At 46.8% G+C, this 12,894-nt stretch overlaps 1 protein-coding gene across 1 annotated transcript in view; it reads right to left on the reverse strand.

Annotated features, from left to right (window-relative positions):
• Positions 1-4,921, reverse strand: part of OPHN1 (oligophrenin 1) — a 105,534-nt gene extending 100,613 nt beyond the window's left edge. The window contains exon 1 of the mRNA XM_090059037.1: positions 4,569-4,921. Within this exon, the coding sequence (XP_089915163.1) occupies positions 4,569-4,722 (154 nt within the window). The 5' untranslated portion in view covers positions 4,723-4,921. The remainder of the gene's footprint in view (positions 1-4,568) is intronic.
• Positions 4,922-12,894: the final 7,973 nt, after the last annotated feature.

Below are 12,894 nucleotides of genomic sequence, written 5' to 3' on the forward strand. Positions count from 1 at the left end.
AGGGAGTGAAATCTATCTACATCTGGAAGACTCTTATTCAAGATGGGAAGGCTGTCCCAGTGCACAATACAGAAGAATGTACTTGCACATCTCCATTGGCTAGGCTCACAAGTTTTGGCTCCCAGAATGATATTTATAGAATTCTGGATACTGGGAACCAGTTCTTCCTTTATGCTGTTACAAGTCAAGAATTACTATACTGAAATCATTATAGTTAAGGGAGAGAAGAGACAGCCATGCTTTACTCTTACTTGCTGATAGATGCATACAGAAAATGGAAAATAAGTAGGCAGGAAAATTTTAAATTGTAAAGCTAAGTCGAAGGTCTATTCTATGTGTGTCATAAGTCTGAATAGATCCTGTGTCTTTGTAATACAAGAATTATATTTTTGCCTTGGTTGCTTTTCTAAATGTGCTGAGTTTGCAAAAAGGATATGTGTGTGCGTGCGTGCGTATATATATATAGACACACAATGCGTGCGTGCGTGCGTATGTATATATATATATATATATATATATATATATATATATATATATATATATATATATATATATATATATATATAGACACACAATGCTGCATTTCAGCCCTCTAACTGGCAATCTTCTGCCACTGTAATCAGGCTGTACAGCTTGTCATCTTGAAACAGCAGGTGTCTGGCTATTAGATGCCTGTGAGCAAAATAAAGAATGCAATTAGATTGCTTGAAATCTTAGGTTTCGATATATGCATCTGTTTTTTACTACACAACAATATGTATCCAATAAACAAAACTTTAAAACTGATGGATTAATGTACTTAATAGCACACTTAATAAAAGGAATCAATATCTTGGACCATTTTCCAAATAAATGTCTTAGGCACAGGCTAATCAGCAATGCACCAAGATATCTACCTATACGATTTTGATACCCTCATTACTGTAGTTATTATGTTCAAACATTTCTCTCCTAACCATAGGATATCCTCTGAGTGAGTGAGTGTCTCTCTTTTTTAAAATAAAGCCCAGGAAACCAGGCAAACATCTCAACATCACAGTAATGGGTAAATCAGAAATAGAAGGGAGGAAAGACATTGTCTTACAGCCTGAACAAACTAGTAGTTATTGACCTGCAGATACATGATGAAGTCCAACTTGAAAGGCTTCCTTGATTCCAAACATCCATCAGTTTCACTAGGTGTTCAAAGGTGGAAAGATATTGGACGGGTAGCCCCCACTCTGGAAAAGCTGAAAGGTTATGAGGCCCAATCCTTCACTGCTGTGCACATTAATTGTGACATCGTTTATACCTGAGCAAAGTAATAGAAAATGCTACTAAGTCAAAATTCTCCCCCAAGGCAATGTAGCCTACCCTCATTCACACAGTTTTAAATTAAAATGCACAACTGCAAGGCAGTGATGGCATTTAAGCCTGTGGGAAGGTGGCCCACCATCCAAGTTGTTAATTTATATACATCTGTCCTGGATCCAATTCTGCTTAATATACCTATAGATATGTGATATATAGCTATATTAAGCAGAACAACTTAGACGGTGAAAATGTCTGGATGATTCCAAGCTGGTGACAAGCACTTCAGAGGAGAGGAGCAGAAATCAAAATGATCTTGGTAGATTGAAGGGAGGTACAGTGTAATGCACAAGATAAAATTCAGTGAAGATGGGTACCAAGCAGGACACTTTTGAAGTGGGGGGGGGAAAAAAAAATCAAACATGCAAATACAAAACAGGGAACAGCCAGCTACATTGAAGTATGGCAGAAAAGGTTCTGGGGGTTATCTATAAATATACTAAGCAGAACTGGGTCCAAGACAGATCCTGACAGGAGCCTACTTGACACACATCCCCTCCATTCCTCCCTCAAGTCTGATGGGGAATTGTTGATACCTACTTGAAAATTATTTTTCAAGGAACTGTGCACCAGCCTAGTGATGATTATGTCCAGACAATACATCCTTCGACAAGTGCCATAACAGAGCAGTCAAGGTTTTGTACTACATCTTTAGAGGCGGAAATTTGAGCCTTGCTATGGGAACTAACCCCAGCTGCCCCAGCCGTAAATGGGTACCTGGTCATTGGGCTGGGGTCTGAAAGGTGGCTAGATGTGATGGTAGCCATACTGAAACACTATATGCCACTGGCAACAAAAAATTTGTGCGTTTTAACAATGTTGGGCCATGTAGCCTTAGGAGAGCCTTGACTTTTTTTTTTTAACTTCCTTTTTTTTTGTTTGTCAGGTGGAACACTGTTGAAATATTACTAAAATCAAAATACATCACATCCACCATTTCCCACCTCTTTTCCACTAGGCTACTTAGTGTATCAAAGGAGGAAATTAGACTGGTTTGATGGATTAGTTCTTGACAAAACCATGATGGTTATCTTATCGTCCAGGTACTTGCATGATTGATTAACCATTTGTTCCAAAATCCGTCCAGGAATCAAAGTTAGCCTGACTTTCCTGCAACTCCCTGAATCCTCCATCTTCCTGCTTTTGAAGACAGGCACTGGGACTTTCCTGTACCCCAGGTGCCTTAGACGATGACTGCTAACAATTAATGGATTATTTAGCTCTGCAAACATCCATAGGATGAATTTCATCAAGCCCTGCAGACTTATAAATTCATCTACCTTACCTAAATAGTCTTTAATCTATTTAGATATTTGTGAACAGATAGGAAACTGAGTTGTCTATTGGTCACTTGGAAGCGTTTTAAAGTTTTCACCTCTAACTGGTGTCAGCTAAATCTACTCAAGTAAAAAAAAAAAAGGAAAGACCCACCTCCAAAAGTCTAACCTGATCATTTCTGAACTTAATTTATGAGTAGAAACCGACTAGTCTGGCTGTATTACCAAACCAAAAAAGGTAGCAATTTACTCACCTTTGAGAGGGCTAAAGTGAGGTTTATGCACCTTACATCAATATAAACAACTGATCACACAAAAGGATGTCTGAGGGAACTGACAGGCTACCAAAATTTTCATTTCCATGTCACTGATTAGCATCCAACTCTATCCTGGCAGTGGGCAAGTGTTCTCAGTGCATATTCTCAGTTACTTTTCCACAAGCTACTATCCTCTTCAGTAAAAACCACTATGGAAATGGATATTAATTGGGAGTCTTCATACAAATAATAAGGATTGAACAGGACACAGAACATTCAATTCCTACCCTAGAAGTGGCCTGTTCCCCTGAAAAGCTCTACATTAGTGAGGTGACCTGCTGTGTCTGGTCTTCGGATAAGCAGAAAAATCTCATGTCTTACATGAGGAGCATATTATTTACCTGGAGATGACATTATATCTGGTATGATATATAAAGCAAAACTTAAATCACTGCTCCACGGACCATACAGTTTAAACAAACTCAGTCAAAAATTAAAATCTGAATAATGTAATAATTTAAAATAACTCCCCCTGTATTAGGATTTATTCCATCCGGGGACATGTCAGCACAGCAGGAAGTTCCACCTTCACTGATATTGTTTTAATTATTGTTTGTCATCTTCTAACTTATTCTGACTCCAAAAGCAATACTCAACTCTGAAAACAGATGATAAAACTGGCCAGCACATATAGATTACAAGGAACTAAGGCTTACATAACTTCCATGGTAGCAAAACAGTATGATGTCTTAGGGAGAGAGCTGGATGCATTAAATGTTTGCTTTTGCTTGCCTACCACTCACAAAGGTGGGTCTTGGCTCTGCCATACGTTAGGCCCGACACTAAGGAAATCAGATTATGAAATGGTATTTAACATTACTGTATTAAATAAAATATTCCTTATTTAAAGGAGGTAGGATTTACATTGGAAAACACTGGTGCCTACCACAGGAAAACACTAAATGCACTTCTGCATTTGCATCATATCATACTTACCTGCTTGACAGCCTCAACAAAACAAGCAGATAAAACAGTTGCTGGTAAACTAAAACTACCACCCCTTTCAGTGCCTTGGAAGAAACATCACCTATCAATGGCACACAGTCCACTGAAAATACATATGTTGGGCACTCCAGTCCACTCATTCAAAAAGGCCTGTTCAAAAAAGGTCAGCAGCAAGAACAGAAAAATATTCCGCATAAGCTGCACACAGAAATAACGAGCTCTGGATACAAAGCCACAGGAAATATCATAGGTGAGAGAGAAGCCCTTTGTAGTGACAGGTTAGATCTATTCTTTCTGCAGTCTAAACGCACCACCATGAAACAAGCTCCTTGCTCACGTTGTGGTTGTTGGTTGTAGCTGTGTGGGTCTAAGGACACAGGCAGACAAGGCTCTTTGGGGGAAGATGTGATATCTTTTATTAGATCAAGTAGGTAGTTGGGGGGGGGGGGAGGGAAATGTTCTTTGCCAGCTTCGGGCCACAAACCCCTTTGTCCCTATTGCCTGAAGAAGGAAGGGTGTTTGCACCCAAAGCTTGCAAAGAACAATTGTGCCTATCAAAGAGGTTTGTTTAAGCCTCCTCCCAACGAGGCAGCTGGGCGACCATGAAAATAAGGCAGGGATATCAGCATCCTTGCGGGGGAGGGGGACACGCCAAGCCCTTCGGCCCCCTACTACTTACTCTTGATAGCGCTGATCAGCGAGTTCCCATCTTTAATCACGTCTTTGATGAATTTGTTGGTCCTCTCCAGCTCCTGCTCGTAACATTTCAGCCGCTCGCGGAAATTGGGGCTGTCCAGGTAGCAATCGCTGAACTCCAGCGGCGGGTGCCCCATGGCCCTGGCAGACTCCGCCGCACCCCGGGTCCGGCTGCCGCGGCGCTGTCCGCCCGGGCGCGGGAGCAGGCGGAGACCGGGAGCTCCGGCCCTGCCCGGCGGGGGAGGCGCTGGGGGCGGGTCCCTCCCGCATCCCCCGCCGCATCTGCGGGCGCAGGGGCCGGGCGGCTGCACGCAGGCTCCGCGGCCGGGCGGCCACCCCCGCGCCGCTTTGTGCTCGCCTGCGCCTTCCTGGTGCTGCTCCTGCCTCCCGCCCGCCTTCCCGCCCTCCTTAAAGGAGCAGCAGGAGCGCAGCGGCCCCGGGCGCGGGGCGCGGGGCGAGCGGGGGCTGCCTGGGACTTGTAGTTCGCGCCTGCCTCCCGGCCCCCGGGAGCCGCCAGGTCTCGGGCAGAAACGCCCTGGCTCTGGGCAGCAAGGACGGAGCGGGATCACAGGCCCCCCCGGGGAAGGCCTGCGGGGTGGACACAAAGCCTTGCCCCGTCCCTCGCCCTTGAGTGCTTGGTAGGGTTGCCCTGGCGTCTCCTGGAATTAGAGAGAGATCTCCAGGAGCCTGCTGAGAGTCACCCCAGGGAGAAATGATTCGTTAAAATCAATGCTGAAGCAGTGGCATTGGCCGCGAGTAGGGGGTGCACGTGCACCCCTTGGTGCAGCCCCTGTCAGGCCACACTCCCAGTTTAGGTGACGGCGGGGGGAGCACTGGTGCCCCCCGGTGAGCGCTGACCGGGAAGCGGGGCCACCAGCAAAAGCACCACTTCCAGAAGTGGCCATGGGACTCTCTGGTGAGTGAGATCGTCCATGGGGATCCCCACCCCTCCCCTGGTCGCTGACTGGTGTCAGGGGGGGCATGTGCTCCCCTGACTCAAGAGGCACCAGTCGCTCATAGCCATGCACCCCCTGGAAGCGCCAGCCATGAAACTGGAGGTACACTTCTGGTTTTACCGCTGGCTTGGCAGGCCACTGGGACCCCCCCGTCGGCAGTCTGGTGCCCCTCAGACTCAGGAGGCACCAGTCGCCCATGTTCAGTGGGTTTCTAAATTGTAATAGTAATGTGCCTTTGCCTTCCTGATGTAAAATCATTCATGTCATCATTAAAGCATGTCATCATTACCACCTGGATACCTGACACATGGAAGATATTGAATTTCAGCAGTTTTTTAAAAAAATGAGATCTTAATTTTTTCCCAAGCAGGTGATCACCTGAAATGTGAGAGACTGCCCCCCGCCTTTGTTTCAAGGTAATTTGCATCGTTACAGGATCTCACACAGAGGTGAGAGTCTCCATACCAGCTATGAACTGACTGCACAGAGGAGTTTTCCATCTATTGACTCCTCTGTGAAATCCTATGAAATATGAACTTTCGTTTCTACCCAGGAGAACTTTTACAGTCTTTTCTCCAATGTCTGATGAAGGGTGTTTGTGCCCAAAAGCTTGCAAGTAAAGATTTTTTTTTTTTTGCAGAAATCTTGTTGATCTAATAAAAGATATCATCTCTATTACAAGTCCTGATTGCCTTTTCCTCTAGATCAATAAGGCTACAACGTGAATACCTGATATTGTTATATCACGTGAGGAAACCACCTGAAATAGATTCAAACAGAGCTGGCAACCCTAGTGCTTAGTGTGGTGGGAGCAGTGGGGTCCTGCATAGTCCCCTCCATCCAGGGACCAGATCTTTTAGCTGTATGGCTCCAGAAGAGTTCCCTACTTTCAGTAGGAGATGCAGTGTGCTACTTGCAACCTAGCTGTCCCTTTCCCCAAGAGTGGAGGAGCCTGCTGGCTGGGGCTGCAGAGGGAAATCCCTTTCTCTTGTTTTGTTTGCTTGCTTTGGAAGAGCTGCCTTTGATTCAGTTCCCACTAACCTCTGTCCAGCTGTGTTGAATGTACTCTATTCAGTGGAGGCAAAGGGCATCTCAGAGGCCTCGTCCTATGCAAAAGGCATCGCTGTGTTGCCTTTTGCATTCTACCCTGACCAGCATGGGATGCCCATGCCTGCTATGGGACAGGGAAATCTGGGTGAGGGGGATCCCCTACCCTCCATCAATGCTGACCTCATGAAGGAACACCTTGAGAAGCTGGATACCTTCAAGTCAGCCGGCCCGGACAATCTGCACCCCAGGGTACTCAAGGAGCTGGCGAACGTCATAGCCCAGCCCCTGGCATGGATCTTTGAAAACTCCTGGCGCTCTGGTGTAGTGCCCGAAGACTGGAAGAAGGCCAATGTGGTGCCGATCTTCAAGAAAGGGAGGAGAGTGGATCTGGCTAACTACAGGCCCATTAGCCTGACTTCTATCCTGGGGAAGATCTTAGAAAAGTTTATTAAGGAGGCCATCCTTGAGGGACTGGCCCAGGCTAACATCCTAAGGAACAGCCAGCACGGGTTTGTTGCGGGTAGGTCTTGCTTGACCAATCTCATTTCCTTCTATGACCAGGTGACCTATCACCTGGACCAGGGAGAAGAGATTGATGTCATATATCTTGACTTCAAAAAAGCTTTTGATCTGGTATCCCATGATCACCTCTTGGCCAAACTGCCCAGTTGTGGCCTTGGCTCCACCACGATCCGCTGGCTGGGAAATTGGCTCCGTGGTCGGACCAGAGGGTTGTGATTGATGGCAGTCACTCATCATGGTGCCCTGTGACCAGTGGGGTCCCTCAAGGCTCTGTCCTGGGACCCATACTGTTCAACATCTTCATTAATGATGTGGACATTGGAGTCAAGAGTGGACTGGCCAAGTTCGCCGATGACACCAAACTTTGGGGCAAAGCATCCACGCCAGAAGACAGGCGGGTGATCCAGGCTGACCTGGACAAGCTCAGCAAATGGGCAGATGAGAACCTGATGGTGTTTAACACCGAAAAATGCAAGGTTCTCCACCTTGGGAGGAAAAACCTGCAGCACCCTTATAGGCTCGGCAATGCTATGTTGGTTAGCGCTACAGAAGAAAGAGACTTGGGGGTCATCATTGACCACAAGATGAACATGAGCCTCCAATGCGATGCTGCGGCTAGTAAAGCGACCAAAATGCTGGCATGCATCCATAGATGCTTCTCGAGCAAATCCCGGGACGTCATTCTCCCCTTGTACTCGGCCTTGGTGAGGCCGCAGCTGGAGTACTGCGTCCAGTTTTGGGCTCCACAATTCAAAAAGGATGTGGAGAAGCTTGAGAAAGTCCAGAGGAGAGCCACGCGCATGATCAGAGGTCAGGAAAACAGATCTTACGATGACAGGCTGAGAGCCATCGGACTCTTTAGCCTGGAAAAGCGCAGGCTCAGGGGTGATCTGATGGCCACCTATAAGTTTATCAGGGGTGACCACCAGGATCTGGGGGAACGTCTGTTCACCAGAGCGCCCCAAGGGATGACGAGGTCAAACGGTCACAAACTCCTGCAAGACCGTTTCAGGCTGGACATAAGGAAGAATTTCTTTACTGTCCGAGCCCCCAAGGTCTGGAACAGTCTGCCAGCAGAGGTGGTTCAAGCACCTACATTGAACACCTTCAAGAGTAATTGGATGCTTATCTTGCTGGGATCCTATGACCCCAGCTGACTTCCTGCCCTTTGGGCAGGGGGCTGGACTCGATGATCTCCCGAGGTCCCTTCCATCCCTAATGTCTATGAAATCTATGAAATCCCTGTTAAATCTGTATTTGCATTCAGGTCATTCCCTCCCCATTACTGTGGCTGTGCCCAAGAGGACTCAACCTTCCCACTTGTTCTGCCCCTGCCACCTTTTATTTTCTTGGTACTTCAGTTTGGCCCCTCATTTAACCTGGTGCAGTCTATCACCCCAGCCCGCTCTTGCTGATTATTAGGTCACTTAATATTTTCTCCAGCACTCCATGTTGCCAGTGCCACCAAATGTACAAGCAGATACATTACCCCATTTTTTCATGTGCTTCTTTGTCTCCCTACAGCCTCTTTTGGAGGAACAGCTTGCCTCATACCCTTCCTCTTTCATGCCTGTTCCTGTCACCAGTTTCCTATGAAAGACCCTACCTCAGCTACATGTGAAGAGTTCCTGTAGGTTTCGGGGGCCACAAACACTGCTTCTGCCCACCTTTCTGCTTTCGTCCTCATCCACCCACCCAGTCAACATCATCAACAGACTTTCATCCACCATAATTAATTCTGCTGGAGCCACATTTTTGATGCCCCCTAAGCTAGAAGAAAGGACCAAATGAGTTTAAAAAGGACAGAATCCAGACAAGAAGCCTCCATCTGGGGGCCTCTCCAAGCTCCCAGAAGATCTAGGAACCTGGATCCTCAAGCATCTAGTGCATAAGCCCTGCCTGCCATTTCTGTTCCTTCTCCTCCTCTATCCGTTACAGCCTAAACCTTTCCCCTACCCTGACCAGCAGGCCAAGAATCTGGTGATTTCTGGTGACCACCTCAGCCTACATAAAATCTATATCAGGGCAACTGGTGAAGATGGCGAGGCCTGCAGCCAGAGTAGCAGGCCCCCCATGATGCATAAGAAAGATGTTTCCCTCCTGGGTTTGGAGTGTGTCCTCTGTGTTGTGTTGTGTTGTAAAAAGGCATTTCAGTAGAAAGTGTCTCCATCCTACTTGGGCCTCTGAAGGAACTGGATATCAATGTGAGCCTCACCTCCATCCTAGCCTTCCTTCCCTGATGCCCTCCTGCCTCCCAGGGAAGGCAGCATCTCCCATTTGGATTGCAAAGCCCCACCCTCTATTGCAGTCTCCTTCAGTTGGCAGGTCACCATCCACCTGCTGGTGGCATGAAGTGAGATAAGAGTGGAAAGATCTGGGGGGATGACTCACCATGGGTCCCTCTCCAGGGTCAGTTATTCTGCAGGGACAGCTTGGTGCTTCCTCTGCTGAGCCCTGGGACAGGTACAGAGGAACTGCTTTTTGGCCTAACAAGAAGAGGAAGTCCTGTGTTGGCGCTATTATTGCTGGCAAACCTTCTCACCCCCTTCTCATTTCCTGTGTTGTTTTAACACCTGCCAATCCCACTTGGGCAGCAGAAGCATCCCTGTTACTGTGTGTAGCTGAGCAAGAAGACATTGCAATGACAGAGCCCTCGAGGGGAGTCAGAAGTGAGAGAAAACAGTGTGGGAAGGCCCCTCTCTGAGTGAGTCTGTGTCTGCTTGCTGTCCTGCACCCAGCCCCATTACCCAGTCTCACCCTTCTTTGCTAGCCCAGTTTCTCTCCAGCACCAGTAAAGGTTGAGTGCTTGGCTTGCTGTGTAAGCATGGCAAGTGTAAGTCATGGGCCCAGCTCCTGCCAGTGGTAGATGGCAGATGGCTCTCAGACAAGATCTGCCTCCATGCTGATGAGAAGGGCCAGCTGGTGAAGCTAGCAGTGGAGGCACTGGCAGCTGAAGGGAGAAGCCATGTCTTAGGGAGGAGATCTTGGGATAAGGGTGTCCCTCCACTTTCACATCATTTGTTTGTCTACTCAGTTGCAAGCAGAATCCCTTCTTGGTAATGGAGGCCTTGATACTTATCAGGGCTTTGTGTCTGACTCCTGAAACCCAGTAGAAGGATGAGTCACTGCTAATGGGGCTTGGTCTGGATGCCAAGCTTATTGCCCATGTCTTGTCCTTCCCTGTTTTCTTATGACTTATAGCCTGACAACATCCCTACTCCTGTCTCCAGGACACCTCGCCCAGCTGCAGAGAGCGCTGATCATCTAGCAGTCATGTAGTTTTCAGCCTAGTTTGCAGAATGGTAAATTGACTCAATCTATCAAACTTGATATTTCTTCTAAGCCAAATGACCAGCAGCAGACTTAGCTTGGGGAACTAGAAGTAGGTCCTGATTCTGCAAAGATTTATATGTATGCCTCATTTTATGCTCTGTGAGTGAGCTCATTGGAATCAGTGAAACTGCTCACAGTGTACAAAGTTAAGTCTCTGAAGGAATTAAGTCATAAACTATATTTTCAGTCACAGTTTGTTCTTTAACTGTTGGCCTGAAAATTTGAATTTCCTTTAAAAAAACCCCCACCAACCAAACAACAACAATCTTTGTCAATCAGCAATCCCACTGCATTTGGTCCCAGACCTCTGATCTACATTCCTGTAATGTCTCTCTTAAGTCTGAATGTAGATCAATAAATGGAGTGTCCAGATGTTAGAGACAATGTTTTTGTGCATATAATTATGAGTGATGTATCATTCTATAATTATTTTATATACAAAAATCAGTATAAAATGGTCTTTTTTCACTTGAATGCCTGGATTAGGACAAAGTAAAACATGAGGCCTTTTATTTTATACCAACAAAAACTCTATGTTCTATCTACTAAGCACTTTTTTTTTATTTTTGGAGGCCCTAGATGTCAATTATATTATTTATATGAAGAAATATATACATATGTAATTTTGTGTCTTCTGTTTCATTCCTCTTTTCTGTTGTCTTTTAATTCAGAACATATTTTCTCCTGGAGAAGGCAGGGAAACATTAGTCAGTAGGATGAAAACTTCCTCCATTTCCATGCTTACGCAGGAGGACTTACCTAACTTGTGGCAAAATAAAGCAATTTTTGTGGTTTGGTTTTAGCCCAAATAGCTGATTTCGCGGTCATTTTATGGTGGCCCTGTCCCTTGGCACTGGTTGGCAGAGAGGCTCCAAGGGGAGGAGGGATGAGAGGGTGATCACCATCTTTACTGCTGGTTGCCCCTCTTGTGGCCCCTCAGCAGTAAATGGAGGAGAGGCAAGTGGGGGGGGGGCAGCTGCCATCTTGGCGGCTATCCTTCCTGTCCCCTCACCAGCTGGTGCCTTCCCTTCTCGGCTGCGCGGGTGGGCTGCCATGGCAGCGAGGACCACTGACTCCCACTGGGGAACCAGCATTTAATTTTTGTTAATTTTTTTTGGTTGATTTCCTGGGAAATTGCAACTGATGCCATTTTTCATGGTGACTGAGAAGGTTGCTGTTTTTCATGGTTCCTGCAAAAATCATGATACTGCAGTTTAAGTAGGTCCCTATTTACGCACCAAGCAGAACACCATCACAATGAATTCTGAAATATACTCGGATATTAGCACAGCTGATTAAGAAGAGCTCACTTGCTGTTCTGGACAGTTCTTAAATATTTTTGGGGTCATATTAACAGGAAGAAAATGCTTTATAAACATGTCAGCCGGAGAGACCGATCTCAAGGGCACAATGGGAGGTTTTCACCTTATTCTTGTCAATGTAGCGTGGAAAAAATGACAAACTGGAATTTCCAAGACACACTTTTTATAGTAATGTGCAATTACATATAAAACAATAAGGGTCATCTTACAAGGGTCAAACTGCTATTATAACAGGAAGGGAACCAATTAATAACACTCAGTTTCAGAATGGAATTTATTGCATGAGCGTGATCAAAAGAGCTGTGCCAAAGCCCTCAGTCTTGATGTGCAGCTTTTCCTGCTGGTCTTAGGCCAATATTGATTTTCACAGAATCTGCCTATCCAGCCAGGCTGTGACACATATTAGGAATGGGCATAAAGGGGGATTAGTAGACCCAGCTGATAAATTTCCCTATCAAAAGTTGAACCCAAATGTGCAGGCCATCCCCTAGAGCCTGATGGCTGCCTGGAGCAAAACCACAGCAGCAGTGGTGACGCATAGGGGGTGCATGGGGGTGCACGTGCACCCCTTGAGAGTGCTGGTGAACCACATGACAACCAGTGTTCCCCACTTAGGCGATGGGCAGCAGAGGGAGGCGAGAGCACTGGTGCCTCTCCTGAGAGCGTTGGCTACAGAGTGGGGGTGCCAGGAAAAGCAATTCCAGCAGCACAAAAGTGCCAGCGGCACACCTGGAAGTGCACTTCCAGGTTGGTGCAATCAGCCTTGGGTGAACACCTCCGCTCCAATCTGTGTGATCAGCCACAGGGGACCCGTCCCTCCAGTTGCTGACTGGTTGCTGGGGGGGCAAATGCCCCCCAGGAGGCACCAGTCACTCATGCATGGCAGGCCCCTTCCCCAGCCCTGAAAAAGGAGGCATGTGTATTTACTAACATGTCTCAAACCATGTAAGGATCTTCTACAGTCTCTGTGCTGGGTTTGGCTGGTCTGAGTACAAAACACAGGGAGTGGAGGTTTTCATCACCAACAGCCACCAACCAGACACTGAGGGGGCTCTGCAGACAGATGCAGAACAGGGGCTGAAGCTGGATGGAGTATCCCTCACACCTGGAGGGTGCATCCTTGAAG

This window comes from Crocodylus siamensis, chromosome 8, assembly GCF_052110815.1.
Source record: "Crocodylus siamensis isolate JL-2025a chromosome 8, ASM5211081v1, whole genome shotgun sequence".
NCBI classification, from domain to species: Eukaryota; Metazoa; Chordata; order Crocodylia; family Crocodylidae; genus Crocodylus; species Crocodylus siamensis.